General features: G+C 31.3%; 1 protein-coding gene across 1 annotated transcript; it reads left to right on the plus strand.

Moving 5' to 3' along the window:
- The first annotated feature begins 15,487 nt into the window (after positions 1-15,487).
- Positions 15,488-16,705, plus strand: LOC149558924 (L-type lectin-domain containing receptor kinase IV.2-like). The gene is made up of 4 exons (XM_089831124.1): positions 15,488-15,878; positions 15,990-16,142; positions 16,269-16,324; positions 16,421-16,705. Exons 1-4 carry the CDS (start codon positions 15,488-15,490, stop codon positions 16,703-16,705), a joined length of 885 nt encoding a protein of 294 aa, XP_089687250.1.
- Positions 16,706-16,921: the final 216 nt, after the last annotated feature.

A 16,921-nucleotide genomic window follows, 5' to 3' on the forward strand; every position in this document is an offset into this window, starting at 1 on the left:
CTTTGATTTAAAAATTTAATAGTAAAACCTAACTTCAAACATTAAGGAGAAAATAGATAACATTTCATGAAATATTGTTTTTTATTTTCTTCATATTTTGATAGACGTTAAAATTGAGATTTATAAGTAGAATAAAATTTATAAAAATTAAAAGACATTCTTAAAAATAAAATTTAAATTTCCTGATGCATCATTTCATTTAAATGTGTATTAATCTTTCAGACTTAGTTGATAGATCTAATTGAACTTTTCTAATCTATTTTAATATAAGGTTGAAATTTATAAATTTGAGAAAATTTGAACAAAATGTTAGAGATTATATCAAGGCCTAGGACCTACTTCTTACATACATCACAAGACAAGATAAGTCTATTCTCAAAAGATGCATAACAACAATACAATAATATTGATCAATCAATATAACATGAAAAATAGTATAATCTAAAATTTTATATATTAAAAATGATCTATCTATTAAAAAGATTACTACTCATTAATAAAACTTAATGTGTCATGCATTATAAATATATAAATTAATTATAATTGTACATGTGTATCTATGTTTATTTATCTAAACTTGGATGTTTGATAAACTATATAATGGATTGGTTTCAAATGAATTTTCTATTTCTTAAACAAACAACTCCTATTTTTATTAAAGAGTTTCCTTAAAGTATTAGATTTAAATCGCTTCATGATGTATAATGAGCTTATCTAAATTATTCTACTACTATTTAATATCATGATAGTAGTTGATAAAACCTATAATAGTATAATTAGCTAATCTCAAATCCATCTACTTTTATATAATAGTACAATAATAGTTCATAGGACCTATAGCATATAATTAGTTGATTAAAAATTCTTCTACTTTTGTTGAAAATCTTAATAATAGTTTTTAGGAGCTATAATTGATATAAATCTCATCTACTTTTATTTAACATCATGATAATAGTTCACATGACCCATACTATATAATTAGTTGATCTAAAATCTATCTACTACTTTTCAACATGATGATGATAGTTCATAGAATGCAACACTTATATAAAGATTTAAAATCTTACAACATCAAATCTAAAAACAACGTTGAACCCATCTACTACTACATTTTTTATTCATGTTAAAATATTTTGAATATTAATTTAACTAAATCATAATTTTATACTAATATATTTCTCGAGAACAAATTGATCTATCTATTAAAATTGATCTATCTATCTATTAATATATTTTATACTAATATATTAAAATTGATCTATCTATTAAAAAGATCACTACTCATTAATAAAAATAAAAAATTAAAACATATAATTATAAAAATTTCAAACAATTACCATTATTAATGTTATTTTAAAAGAGCTTTGTAATCTTATTTTAATAATAGATAGAGGAATATAATCATTGATTCAAATAATCTAATGAAAAAGTCAGATTAATTAATACTATAATATCTAAGTTCTAAAAATCTAATGTTTTGAATGAAGAGAAAGAAATAGAAAGAAATCTGCAATTGAGTAGAATTTCTAATATAACAAAGTTTCTAAGTAAATTTAAGGAAACTATGCAGATTTCAAAATAGGAAAAAACTACACAATAAAAGTTTCTAAAATGGAAGAAATACAAATCTACAATGTTTCTAATTGAGAAGAATTTCTATTCTATACAAGTTTCTAAGAAAAATTAAGGAAATTATAGAGCTTTGAAAATAAGACAAAACAACACAATAAAAATTTCAAAAATAGAAGAAATCAAAACAAATAAACATACATACTCAGAATAATGATCCTGTTGCTCAATCCAATGTTGAATAGAAATCATAATATTGATCCTGTTACTCAATCCAATGTTGAATAGAAATCAGAATACCGATCCTGTTGTTTAATACAATGTTGAATAAAAAATAAAATAGGCTCTTTCCATATATAATGTTGATGTGTGATGGTTCAACTTCAAATAATTGAAAACATGTAATGCGTAAAAATGGAGCATAAGGCAAGACATTTGGTTTTGTTGTCATAACAGATTATTGGCTTTCTTCTTGCTCAAGTGAATGACGAAGAAATATATTTAGAAACATCTAAATGTGTCTTCACAAGTATTTCTCTAGCATGCTCTTCATATCTTAACCAAGACCTTGATGGAACCTATGTGTTGTCGAGGTTTCATCATCACTAACAATTTCCTAGGTCTTATCGATAACAAAACAATAATGAAATTTAACGCAACACAGAGAGGTCTATGTGTTTGTTGGTATGTCAAAATGTAATCACCCGATCGACTGCATTAAGAAATGCTCAACTTCTATGTGTTTTCTAGGGAATGCCGAATCATAAAATAAGTAAGTAAAATAAACACAACAAACTAACAAGGAATTAGACATTTTATAAAATAGACTCGACTTATATGCTAAGCACCATATTATGCACCATGCCCGTCTGCCTTCAAAAAGACTGAAATGCAATATCAACCAAGAAGCCCATGAACTTCAACGTCAGTTTTGTACTTTGTTAGAATATCCATGAGGAGTTCCACTAAGAATTCCATATCGCTTAATATCGAAAACACTTTCCCATCTGGTGTCCCAAGATTACAGTTTGGCAAGATGAGTGGAATATTAGTTGGGAGGGTTTAAAGATATGTAGTCAAATGTTGCGAAGTGAGCAATATCGGGTGAAATTTTATATTATATCATATAAGGACGAGGTGCTCAGTATTATATGTGTTTTAAATGTTAAAAGAGTAAACAAGATTAGCATTAAAATATCAAGAGCACCATATTGGTCTAGAGTATTTTCTCTTCAATGCGAGATATCCAAATACAAATAACAAAGAGTGATTGTCACTGTATCACACCTCTTAAGCTGTATGATGAATTCTAGATGATGCACTCGACATTGGATAGTTAATTTTAAACTCCATGATGTTCCAACTAGGTAGTGAATCCTCCATCGGTCGTTGCATATACCTATGCACTTAATCAACTCTTCTAATACATTCATCCTTACTCTATTATTATAAATCTAAAATCTTTCTCTAGCTCACAAATATGATACAGTGCACTACATTTTAAAAGATGAGAAATTTTAAAATGGAGAAATCACAATATATATAAACTTGCATGCCACCAAAAAAATAATACCCTATACATCACCGAACCTATAGATACTGAGACAGACAATAACATAAAAAAGAGTTTAAATAAATGGAAAACTACAACATCGTGTAACAGTTATCCTGATGGTCGTATAACTTTGGAGTGGCATGGAAGAAATAGCCACCACAAATAGAATAACAAAATCTTCACTTTTCAAATTTAAATAACAGAAACCAACGACTTAAGAATTCTAATCATAGAAAAACCAATGCAATCACCTTTCCTTTATCATAAAATCTAAAGACTGCACTACAAAATGGGGAAAATCATACCAAAGTTAAGCTCTGCTAGAGTAGATATCCCTAACAAACCTAATATTTTCTAGAAGTTAACACACAATCTCAATGTGGAAGTGGGAGAAAACCTTTCACAAATTTATCTACAAAATTGTATTTCAATAATTTGTCAAAAACTCACAAATTTGATGACAACAAAAGATTACAAATAACTTTTGATAGTGACCCCAAAAGGAAAAACAAATATCAAATCAATTTTCACTTTTGTTTGCAGGGAACTTAAAAATCATCATAGACTATAGAATAAATCCAAAAGGTCTACAATAATTCACAAGAAATTTAGGAACAATCTGGAACTATAAATGGAAAGGCATTCACCCACGAGAGTTGTAACTATAGTATTAAATGTCATATTTAAAAAGTATTAAGTAATCTTACATTGTCCTTGCATTTTTGTTGTCTATTTTATCTTTCCAGTCCACTCTAGCCTGGGCAATAAATAAAATATTACAATGTGTTCATAATTTTAAACTGCCATTTGTTCATTGGTTGGAATAGTTTTCTTTTAAAATTCTTAATAGATAAAATATAAAACCCCTAGCTAACTGTATACGGACTAATTAGAAAATAAGAATAATTAATAAAAATGAAATTAAAAATATGTATGCACTACAGACTATAGGATAAATTTTATTGATGTGTGATATTGCTATCAAGATTTAACTATGTAGTTTTTGAGTCAAACTTATTGACCCATGTTTCATGAGTAGTGATTCAACATGAATCCATCCCTCATTAGAATAAATAGAATTCTTGGTTTCTGAAATTAATAACTCTGCATATTGTAGGAAAAAATGTTCTACTATCTTTTTGATTGAGGTTTTTGGTGATTCACTTTTAATTTTTCTTAGTATCCTATTTGGTAACCATGCCACTTTCTTATAGTTTTTCAAACCCATTGAGCTAAATAAAAAATAAATTAAATCAATGTAAATTCTCTCAACTCATTAGATTTTTTGTATTTTTGAATGGCTCTAATAATGATTTACTCTACAAAGAAATCCCTATATATCTTACGCCAAAATTTGCAATCCATCAAGTAGTCTCTTGAAGTGTAAATAAATGCTCATATGATGATAATATTTTTCGAAACAATGCAATATATTTTGTCACTCATTTTAGCATTTAACAAAATATATACATGCTTAGGTCTTTGGATGGATTAAGATTTGGAATTGCTTAAGATTTGTTTATTAATTATTATTTTCCTAGTATACAACATCAAAATATTTACAAACATGGCAAATTTTGAGTCTATCCTTTTATTAATTGATATGTTTTATGAAATCATTGCATATAGAGCATGACATTATTGGAACTATTATACTATTTCCAGCCTATGAATATGTTTTTGCTACTATTCTTGATTTCCTCTTCATGCCCTCTTGACTCCACATGTCATATACAGGCTTGTTTCTCTTCGCAAGAGTGCACATAGAATTACAGGTCAAGCCATTTAAATAATCCTATTGTCTAAGACTGTAAAGCTTAACACATCGAAAATAATATTTATTTACAATATGTGTAATTATAGTTTCTATGATATTACAATTTCCATCAGAGGTCCTACTGATTCCATTTGTCCTTCCTCATTAATAAAACTAGATTGGTATGCCCCTAACCTTCCATTAACATTTGCAAGAACCATGCGATCTTGAACAATACTATAGCCATGATTGTTGTCAAATCTTCCCTCATTTTACATGTTATCACAAGTACCTACAAGTAAAATTTCATCCAATTTAAAGTTCAATGCTGTATGCATTATCTTCAATTCTTCCTAGACTTCTTAAGATGTCCCTATGATGCATCTGCATCATGAACTTCATTAATCATTTCTACATTTGATGTTTTTTCCATGCTTAATGTCCAATTTTTGTTATAATTTGAATCATTGTGGTAAGATGGGAGCTCTAATTTTGTAAAAATGTAGGCTCCATCAAGATCAACAAAAGCTTTTAAAGTAATAGCATAGAAGAAACTAAAGAAAAGAAAAGAATTCTTGTAAGTAAAAGGATCCTAGCAACCTGTGCAAAGGAGAAGAAAATATATGTCAATTGAATTACAAGAACGTAATCATTGATAATGAGGACAATTTTTCCATTGAAAGTCAAATTATGATATTGCTAAGAGGGTTTTACAATATAATTATTTTTTAATAAAGAAGGCAAATTTTAAATTCTAGAAAAACTGAGAAAGATGTAAGTTAGAGGCCTTTCCTTGTAGATGATCATATTATGATTTATGATGAATCCATAAAGGCTAGATTTCTTTTCTTCTCTTAATATATATTGATAGAGAAATCTAGAAACCCCTTGGATCCATGTATTTGGGGTCCCATTATAGGAAAAAATAGGAGATAGAAGAGTAGCCCATATGGTTGCTCCATATGCTAGAAAAACCATGCTCTTTCGTAGGAAACTCATGTCCAAAGGTTTCAAAAGAATGTGCAAAAAATTTAATGTTCTTTTACATTAAGAAAACGCATTTTATTGCCCTAAAACAACTTAATAGGTCATTGCTGATATGTACTTATGTTCTTCTTGCTTATTTGTATGACAGTTAAACATAGTAGGCTGATTGTATGTTATCATTGGTTGGCCCATCTTGTCCATAGTTAGAGAAGCTTATTTTATTGTTGTAAATCTACTACATGTTGTGTAGGGGGAATGATAGCAAAACCAAGTAGAAAGAAAGATCTACTTTATATTATGCTATTACTCAATTATCTATTTTAAAAATTGGCATAGATATGCTATTTTATAAGTTTGGACATCTTAAAGTGACACAAAAAATTGTTAAGATGAGGTAGAAAAGACATCAATTGCTAAGAAAGATTTGGAGAATGAGCATAGAATGCTTGGATCAATGTATTGTCCAAAAAAGCATGACACAAGAGACAACAAACTAACAAGGAATTTAACGTTTTATAAAAATGACTCGACTTATATGCTAACCACCATCTTCTGCACCATGCCTGTCTACCTTCAAAAAGACTAAAATGTAATATCAAACAAGAAGTCCATGAATTTCAATGTCAGTTTTGTACTTTGTTAGAATATCCACGAGGATTTCCACTAAGAATGCCATATCGCTTGATATCGAAAACACTTTCCCATCTGGTGTCCCAAGATTACAATTTGGCAAGATGAGTGGAATATTATTTGGGAGGGTTTAAAGATATTTAGTCAAATGTTGCGAAGTGAGCAATATCGGGTGAAATTTTATATTATATCATATAAGGATGAGGTGCTTAGTATTATATGTGTATCATATGTGTTTTAAATGTTAAAAGAGTAAACAAGATTAGCAATAAAATATCAAGAGCACCATATTGGTCTAGAGTATTCTCTCTTCCATGCGAGATATCCAAATACAAATAACAAAGAGTGATTGTCATTGTATCACACCTTTGAAGCTGTATGACGAATTTTAGATGATGCACTCCACATTGGATGGTTAATGTTCAACTCCATGATGTTCCAACTAGGTAGTGAATCCTCCATCGGTCGTTGCATATACCTATGCACTTAATCAACTCTTCTAATACATTCATCCTTACTCTATTATTACAAATCTAAAATCTTTCTCTAGCTCACAAATATGATACAGTGCAAGACATTTGAAAAGATGAGAAATTTTTAAATGGAGAAATCACAATATATATAAACTTTCTTGCCACCAAAAAAAAAAACCCTATACATCACTAAACCTGTAGACACTAAGACAGACAATAATAGAAAAAAGAGTTTAAATAAATGGAAAACTACAACATCGTGTAATAGTTATCCTGATGGTTGAATAATTTTGGAGTGGCATGAAAGAAATAGCCACCACAAATAGAATAACAAAATATTCATTTTTGAAATTTAAATAACAGAAACCAATGACTTAAGAATTCTAATCATAGAAAAACTAATGCAATCACCTCTCCTTTATCATAAAATCTAAAGACTGCACTATGAAATGGGGGAAATCTTACCAGATTTAAGCTCTACTACTGTAGATATCCTTAACAAACCTAATATTTGTACAACTTAACACACAATCTCAATGTGGAAGGGGGAGGAAACCTTGCACAAATTTATCTACAAAATTGTATTTCAATAATCTGTCAAAAACTCACAAATTTGATGACAACAAAAAATTACAAATAACCTTTGATAGTGACCCCAAAAGGAAAAACAAATATCAAATCAATTTTCACTTTTGTTTGCAAGGAACTTAAAAATCATCGTAGACTCTAGAATAGATCCAAAAGGTCTACAACAATTCACGAGAAATTTAGGAACAATCCGGAACTATAAATGGAAAGGCATTCACCCACGACAGTTGTAACTATAGTATTGAATGTCATATTTAAAAAGTATTAAATAATCTTACGTTGTCCTTGCATTTCAGTTGTCTATTTTATCGTTCCCGTCCACTCTAGCCTGAGCAATAAAAAAAACATTACAATGTGTTAATAATTTTAAACTGCCATTTGTTCATTGGTTGGAATAGTTTTCTTTTAAAATTCTTAATAGATAAAATATAAAACCCCTAGCAAAATGCATACGGACTAATGAGAAAATAAGAACAATTAATAAAAATGAAATTAAAAATATGTATGCACTACATACTATAGGATAAATTTTATTGATGTGTGATATTACTATCAAGATTTAACTGTGTAGTTTATGAGTCAAACTTATTGACCCATGTTTCATGAGTAGTGATTCAACATGAATCCATCCCTCATTAGAATAAATATAATTCTTGGTTTCTGAAATTAATAACTCTGCATATTGTAGGAAAAACTATTCTACTATCTTTTTGATTGAGGTTTTTGGTGTTTCACTTTTAATTTTTCTTAGTATACTATTTGGTAACCATGCCGCTTTCTTATAGTTTTTCAAACCCATTGAGCTAAATAAAAAATAAATTAAATCGATGTAAATTCTCTCAACTCATTAGATTTTTTGTATTTTTGCATGGCTCTAGTAATGATTTACTCTACAAAGAAATCCCTATATATCTTACGCCAAAACTTGCAATCCATCAAGTAGTCTCTTGAAGTGTAAATAAATGCTCATATGATGATAATATTTTTGAAATCAATGCAATATATTTTTTCGCTCATTTTAGCATTTGACAAAATATATACATGCTTAGGTCTTTGCATGGATTTTGATTTGGAATTGCTTAAGATTTGTTTTTTAATTTTTTTTTCCTAGTATACAACATCAAAATATTTACAAACATGCCAAATTTTGAGTCTATTATAATTCAATTTTGTGCATTTTGCCAATAAATATTTTCCAACATCAATCATCTATCAAATTTTTTTGCATGCATGTTGACATTTTCTCAACTCACTCAATGAGTACATTTTTGTTTGCAGATTCATAATTTCTCACATTTTGGGGCCCTATTCTTACAATGGTAAGGGATAAAAGAAGCATTGGGGACCTTAAATTACAAATGGAACAACAAACAAACTAATAAATAGGTTTCCTCTTGTCTTATATTGCCTCAAAATAAAATAAAAAATAGATTTTCATTTGTCATTAAATGTTTAATTTTTTTAAAATTGTTTATTCGTAAACTATTTCTAATTATTGATAATTTTTGTTATTTGGATAAATAAATGTAGATAATTTTAATAATCCTTAGAGGACTTAGATTAGTCTGGTTTAAATTAAATATTTATGTCCTAAGCTAAATGAGTAAAGATATAATAATTGAGCTTGTATGTTTGACAAAGATATAACTCTGTTATTGGCATGGGCTTTTGAGTGTTGTAGCTGGTAGACATCAATGGAGTTGTTCTTTTCTCAACTGATACGTTTTATGAAATCATTGCATATAGAGCATGACACTGGAACTATTATACTACTACATCCTAAGCTAAATGAGTAAAGATATAATAATTTAGTCTAAGACATTCAAAGTAAAGGTGTAGGTGGGAGCTTGTATGTTTGACAAAGATATAACTCTGCTATTGGCATGGGCGTCTGAGTGTTGTAGGTGGTAGAGATCAATGGAGCTATCCTTTTATTAATTGATATGTTTTATGAAATCATTACATATAGAGCATGACATTATTGGAACTATTATACTGTTGCCATCCTATGAATATGTTTTTGCTACTATTCTTGATTTCCTCTTCATGCCCTCTTGACTCCACATGTCATATATAGGCTTGTTTCTCTTCACAAGAGTGCACATATACTTACAATTCAAGCTTGTTAAATACTCCTATTGTCTGAGACTGTAAAGCTTAACACATAGAAAATAATATTTATTTACAATATGTGTAATTCTAGTTTCTATGATATTACAATTTCCTTCAGAGGTCCTACTGATTCCATTTGTCCTTCCTCATTAATACAACTAAATTGGTATGCCCCTAAGCTTCCATTAACATTTGCAAGAACCATGCGATCTTGAACAACACTATAGCCATGATTGTTGAACAACACTGTAGTTTCATCCCTAGTGTTCTGCAGCATGAACCTTTCCTATTCCAAGAGGCTCATTTGTACTTCCATCATGGTAAATTTTTAGTAGATTCATGAATGCAAGCTATATTATATTCTATTATATTATATTACATTTGAAACCATGTATTAAAGTTTACAATTAAAACAAGTTTAAGTTCCATCTAATTTGTTTCAACATCTATGTGATGAGCATGCAATCTTGAGTGCAAGATGTAAAGCTACCAAAGCCTATCACCATCTATCCACATGCAAGTCTCAAGTCATCATCAATGTTCCTACTCATTCAATCAGTCTGCCTTCCTCCCTTCTTGTATCTCTTATTTGTAAAACCTTAGACTATTATTTTTCCTTATTTTAAAAGGTGCTAGCTCAATGGATGAGCCCCTGCATTACAAGCAAGGGATGGTGGTTCAAATCCATCATGCCTTAACATGAATTCTATATATATATATATATATATATAGAACTTATTATTTTCATACCATCTTTTCTCTAACTATTTTCAAGAAGAAAATAAGCGAGATTAAAGACGTTTCTATAAAGAAAATACTAAAATCATCTCTAAGACACAATAATAGTGTTGTTCCTTACTGTCTTTCTAAGACAATAGTCTAAGACACTCACTTAAAGACAATACTTAAGGCAATACACAACTTTTTTTTTGTCTCCATTTACAACAATTTACTCAAAAATTATCTCCAATATTATCTTAAAACCCCCTTTCATGTTGTAGTGATCACCCAATGTCCTAATCTTTAAAAAAAAATTCATCTTCTATTTTGATCAAAAGAGAGGGACCTCATCTCCTTCAAGTGCTCTTGTTTTCTAGGAAATTTCGGATCATAATATTAGAGAAAACAAACTCACGATGTTATACAGAAAATTGGACGTTTATGATATCTGGCATTATGTGGGCCATGCCTATTCGCCTTGAAAAGACTAAACTTGCGGAAAATTGCAACAAGAACCGCCGAGAATTTCAATGTATTCGATGTGTTTCCTTAGTAATGCCCAAAGGCATTCCAAAAAAAATTTCGTCGCGGATGACATCAAAAATATTTCTCTTACACGCTCTTCATGATATGTCTGCGTCAACGAAGACCTCATTGCGTTTCGTTGAAGTTTCATCGTGACTAGCAATTTCCCAGGGCTTATCCGTCACAAAACAATAATGAAATCAATGGGCTTTTGAGTATTGTAGCTGGTAGGCATCAATGGAGTTGTCTTTTTCTCAACTGATACATTTTATGAAATCATTGCATATAGAGCATGACACCGGAACTATTATACTGCTACATCCTAAGCTAAATGAGTAAAGATATAATAATTTAGTCTAAGACATTCAAAGTAAAGGTGTAGGTGGGAGCTTGTATGTTTGACAAAGATATAACTCTGCTATTGGCATGGGCTTCTGAGTGTTGTAGGTGGTAGACATCAATGGAGCTATCCTTTTATTAATTGATATGTTTTATGAAATAATTGCATATAGAGCATGACATTATTGGAACTATTATACTGTAGCCAGCCTATGAATATGTTTTTTCTACTATTCTTGATTTCCTCTTCATGCCCTCTTGACTCCACATGTCATATACAGGCTTCTTTCTCTTCACAAGAGTGCACATATACTTACAATTCAAGCATGTTAAATACTCCTATTGTCTGAGACTGTAAAGCTTAACACATAGAAAATAATATTTATTTACAATATGTGTATATCTAGTTTCTATGATATTACAATTTCTTTCAGAGGTCCTACTGATTCCATTTGTCCTTCCCCATTAATACAACTAAATTGGTATGTCGCTAAGCTTCCATTAACATTTGCAAGAACCATGCGATCTTGAACAACACTATAGCCATGATTGTTGTCAAATCTTCCCTCATTTTACATGTTATCACAAGTATGTACAAGTAAAATTTCATCCAATTTAAAGTTCAACGCTGTATGCATTATCTTCAATTCCATTCCTACACTTCTTAAGATGTCCCTATGATGCACCTGCATCATGAACTTCATGAATCATTTCTACATTTGATGTTTTTTCCATGCTTAATGTCCATTTTTTGTTATAATTTGAATCATTGTGCTAAGATGGGAGCTCTAAGTTTGTAAAAAAGTAGGCTCCATCAAGATCAACAAAAGCTTTTAAAGTAATAGCATAGAAGAAACTAAAGAAAAGAAATGAAGTCTTGTAAGTAAAAGAATCCTAGCAACCTATGCAAAGGAGAAGAAAATACATGTCAATTGAATTACAAGAACGTAATCATTGATAATGAGGACAATTTTTCCATAGAAAGTCAAAGTATGATATTGCTAAGAGGGTTTTACAATATAATCATTTGTTAATAAAGAAGGCAAATTTTAAATTCTAGAAAAACTAAGAAAGATTTAAGTTAGAGGCCTTTCCTTATAGATGATCATATTATGATTTATGATGAATCCATAAAGGCTAGATTTATTTTCTTCTCTTAATATATGTCGATAGAGAAATATAGAAACCCCTTGGATCCATGTATTTGGGGTCCCATTATAGGAAGAAATAGGAGATAGAATAGTAACCCATATGGTTGCTAGATATGCTAGAAAAACCATGCTCTTTCATAGGAAACTCGTGTCCAAAGCTTTCAAAAGAATGTGCAAAACATTTAATGTTCTTTTACATTAAAAAAATACATTTTATTGTCCTAAAAAAACTTAATAGGTCATTGCTGATATGTACTTATGTTCTTCTTGCTTATTTGTATGACAGTTATACATAGTAGGCTGATTGTATGTTATCATTGGCTGGCCCATCTTGTCCATAGTTAGAGAAGCTTATTTTTGTTGTGAATCCACTGCGTATTGTGTACGGAGAATGATAGCAAAACCAAGTAGAAAGAAAGATCTACTTTATATTATGCTATTAGTCAAATATCTATTTTAAAAATTGGCATAGATATGCTATTTTATAAGTTTGGACATCTTGGAGTGACACAAAATTTTTTGAAGATGAGGTAGAAAAGACATCAATTACTAAGAAAGATTTGGAGAATGAGCATAGAATGCTTGGATCATTGTATTGTCTAAAAAAGCATGACACAAGAGATTTCAACAGAGAATACATAGACCAACACATTGTCCACAAAGTTATGACACAAGAAAGTTCAATGGAAGGCTTTCTAAAAGAAAATGGAATCAAACACTCATTTCGCAAATAGCAAGCTTGGATTAGGAATTAAATTATGATCCAACAATTCATATTTTCTAAACTTGGAGTACAAATATAATGAAAAAAAATATAGCATGATAGCCTTGGTATGCTTAGGATAACCTATACAGTCAACTAAGAGAAACTGAAAAAGTTGACTTTAACACTCAAACCATCTAAAATTAATCCTTATTGTTTTGTAAGTATATATAATTATTGATGACTATTTCTTTTGTAAATTTTTGGTTTTATTAAATCAAGCAATGGAAATTACTTCCTTGAATTTCATGCTTGTTTAAGTTTTAGCTACTATGATGGCTTTGTTTATTTGGATATCCATGTTTAAAGCTTGGTTGTAGACAAATTCTGCAGTAGCATGTTTGCACCATTTGTTGGAAGGTCAACTACTGAATTCTAAAAGCCTTACCTCTACATACTAGATAGACATCTGTATGCTAGACAATAGTCTGCCTTGGTTAGTTAAGCATGGTGAGCTTGTATTTTACTGTAGATTGTAGCATTTGATCAACAAAACATTTATGCATTTTACTTATATCCCATTCACATTTTGTGTCATAATCATTATTGAAAGCAAGAATACCATATTGTTCAAGCCAATGGTAAGACAAACTCTTGACACAAAGTTTGGTCATTACTTGACTTGGCTTTAATATGTTGAGGGGAAGCACATGGTACAGGTGGTTCCAAGAAGAACCTCTTATAGAATTATCGCATGAATAAAGTATGAGACAAATTTCAAACCACATTGTGTGGTTCTTTTACCTTTCCTCTTATTTTCATAACTAGTGGTTGGTCTAAGTAAACTTTATGTAGATCATTTACAAGGTCTAAGTAAATTTTGTGTAGATCATTTAGGGAGGACCTTGACTTGCCATCATTTCTTATGCAAATAAGTTTAAATTTTTTTTCCACTTAATTTTTTTTTAAGAATATAGTAAAAACCAATGAGCTATTAATCTTCCAACATTTCTTTCAGTGAGTTTATTCTTTTCTCATATATTTATATTTAAATAGAATAATTCAATTGTCACCATGGAGCTTCTCATTACATGGGAGACCATCATTCCTTAAGGAGAGATGTGATAAATATTCCTCATGTCATTCCCAATCAAAGAGAAATAGCACTGATCCAAGCTTATTCTGATCTATCTAGAAAAAATAGTGTCTAAGTATCACAATCCTTCCATCACACCCCATTAACCCCGTCAACCAACTTTCAAAGTTATGTCAAGCCTTATTGCCCAAGAATGTCTCCTCTTCTAGCTCAATAATCTATGCCCAATTTTAACTTAAATAGCTCAATGCTCTCTTGGAGCTATTTGGAATTTGGTAGATTCATGGTAGTGAGCTCTCCAATGAAAAGACTTCCATATGCTAGGGCCATAAAATATCTTCTCAAGACTACTGCTCACCCAAGCACTATATTTGTTTAGGTATAAAGTTTAAACTGTGTGAATGCTTTTAGTCATGAATCACTATCTCTATCTCAAGTGGGTATATACATTATTGAGACTTGCCTTAAATTATGCAAGCCGGTGATCCCTACAATGACCATAAATGTCTATAGAGGCTAGGGAATATGGATGCTATTAGAACTACATATAAACTTGATAGGCAAGATCCTAGCTTAGATGTTGCGAGTGAAACAATTGTAGATTCATCCCTAGTGTTCTCTAGCATGAACCCTTCCTATTCCAAGAGGCTCATTTGTGCTTCCATCATGGTAAATTTTTAGTAGCTTCATGAATGCAAGCTATATTATATTCTTATTTTTTTGTTGAGGAGCTCATCAACCGTCCTATTCTAGATTTTTTTATTTCACTGAAAAGCATAGATGATCTTATAGTAACTCGCTTAAGTCTAGAATCTCTCTGTTCTATTGCTCTTCTTGTGAGTTAGAGGTAAAAGTAAATAAATGTGGTATGTTTTTAGATTATACTACAACAAAAGATTAGTTGAATTGATCTTATTGGGTGATCTCTTAGGATGAAATATTGTGGAGCTGGGTGGATATATAAAGTATTAAAAAGTGTAAACTATTTGATTTACATTCAAGAAAATGGCTAGAGTTTCCGAGCTCATGAATTAGACAATATACATGGGTGGTTCAATAAACATGTTTGAATCAGAATGATTTTATTAAGGTACACAAACTTGAAGTTGTGGGTGTTAATATATTTCAAGTTTTCATTATGGATTTTTTTTTTTCTATATTATTTAAACAAAAGCTATCTAAGTAGATGCTTTACTTTCAACTTTTTCAACTTTAAGCTCTGGCTAATTTTTCAACTTACTTTCAATTCAATATTGTTCTGAACAACAAAATATACGATAATCATGGAGATGGACTTGCACTCTTCATGGCACCATTCGAACTGGAACCACCAGAGGACGCTTATGGTGGATTTCTTGGCTTGTTTAATGAGGAAAGCTTTAAACAATCATCTTATCAGATGGTTGCTGTGCAGTGCGAAGTTTGATACATACAACAACGATTGGGATCCTGATGACAATCATGTTGGGATCGACGTCAATAGCATTTTCTCGAAGTTCATTTTTTCGCACAATACATCTAGTCTATTCAATTGCTCTACACACCAAAATCTCACAAACGCGACATGGGATGCCTGGGTGGATTATGACGGTCTAGAAAAGGTTCTGCACTTCTTTCTCTGGTATAATTCTTCTAAACCCAAAATTCCTCTATTTAACCACACAATAGATCTGAGTAACTGTCTACCAGAGTACATCAAGATTGGCTTCTCGGCTGCCACTAGAGAGTACAGAGAGACGCACATCGTAAAAGTTTGAAATTTTACTTCTGAATATTCGTGAGAAGTCAGACCTCCTGGTGAATTACTTAGAAATGGCAATGCAAACAGATTTTTTGTGAAAGTTTATTTGATATGCGTGTTCTTCGTTGTTGTGGTCCTATGTGGCTTCATAGTTGTTCGCTGGTGGCAGCATTTCAGAAAAAGGGGAACAGTCGAAGGTAAGGCTAGGGAAGAGAGCGATCAAGAGCTAGACAAATGTTGTTCTCATGGCCCCCGAAGCTTTTCCTACGTCGAGCTCAGTGCCGCGACACAAAATTTCCGCGAGAAAGAAAAGCTTGGATAAGGCGGCTTCGGCAGCGTTTACAAAGGAATCCTGCCCGGCACCGGGGAGGCGCTAGCTGTGAAAAGAATAGCTTAGGGATCTAGACAAGGAAGAAAGGAGTATGTCTCCGAAGTTCAAACAATCAGCAGGTTGAGACACCGTAATCTTGTGCAGCTTTTAGGATGGTGCCACGAAAAGAGAGAGTTACTTCTGGTCTACGAGTACTTGCCAAATGGGAGTCTGGATAAACACGTTTTTGGGGAAGAGGAGGATACGTTGGATTGGAGCCAAAGATATAGTATCGCTTGTGAAATTTCCTCTGCCCTTGTTTATCTCCACGAAGAGTGGGACCAGCGTGTCGTTCATCGAGACGTGAAGGCAAGCAACGTAATGCTGGATTCTGATTTCAATGCAAAGTTGGGTGATTTTGGTTTGGCGAGACTGATGGAACGTGACTAGGAGGCTTCCCATACGACCATGGTGGTGGGCACGCGGGGGTATGTTGCTCCAGAGTGCTACATAACAGGGAAAACCAGTCCAGAAGCTGACGTGTACAGCTTTTGGGCGGTTACACTAGAAATTGCCTACGGAAGGCGGCCGATTGATCACAGCCTTGAAGAACACAATTGTTTCCCTTTTCTTGTCAACATCTATTGCATACTGGACCTTCTGATG

Source organism: Cupressus sempervirens, chromosome 5 (genome assembly GCF_028749045.1).
Source record: "Cupressus sempervirens isolate cs-2001-9-10 chromosome 5, ASM2874904v1, whole genome shotgun sequence".
NCBI lineage: Eukaryota > Viridiplantae > Streptophyta > Pinopsida > Cupressales > Cupressaceae > Cupressus > Cupressus sempervirens.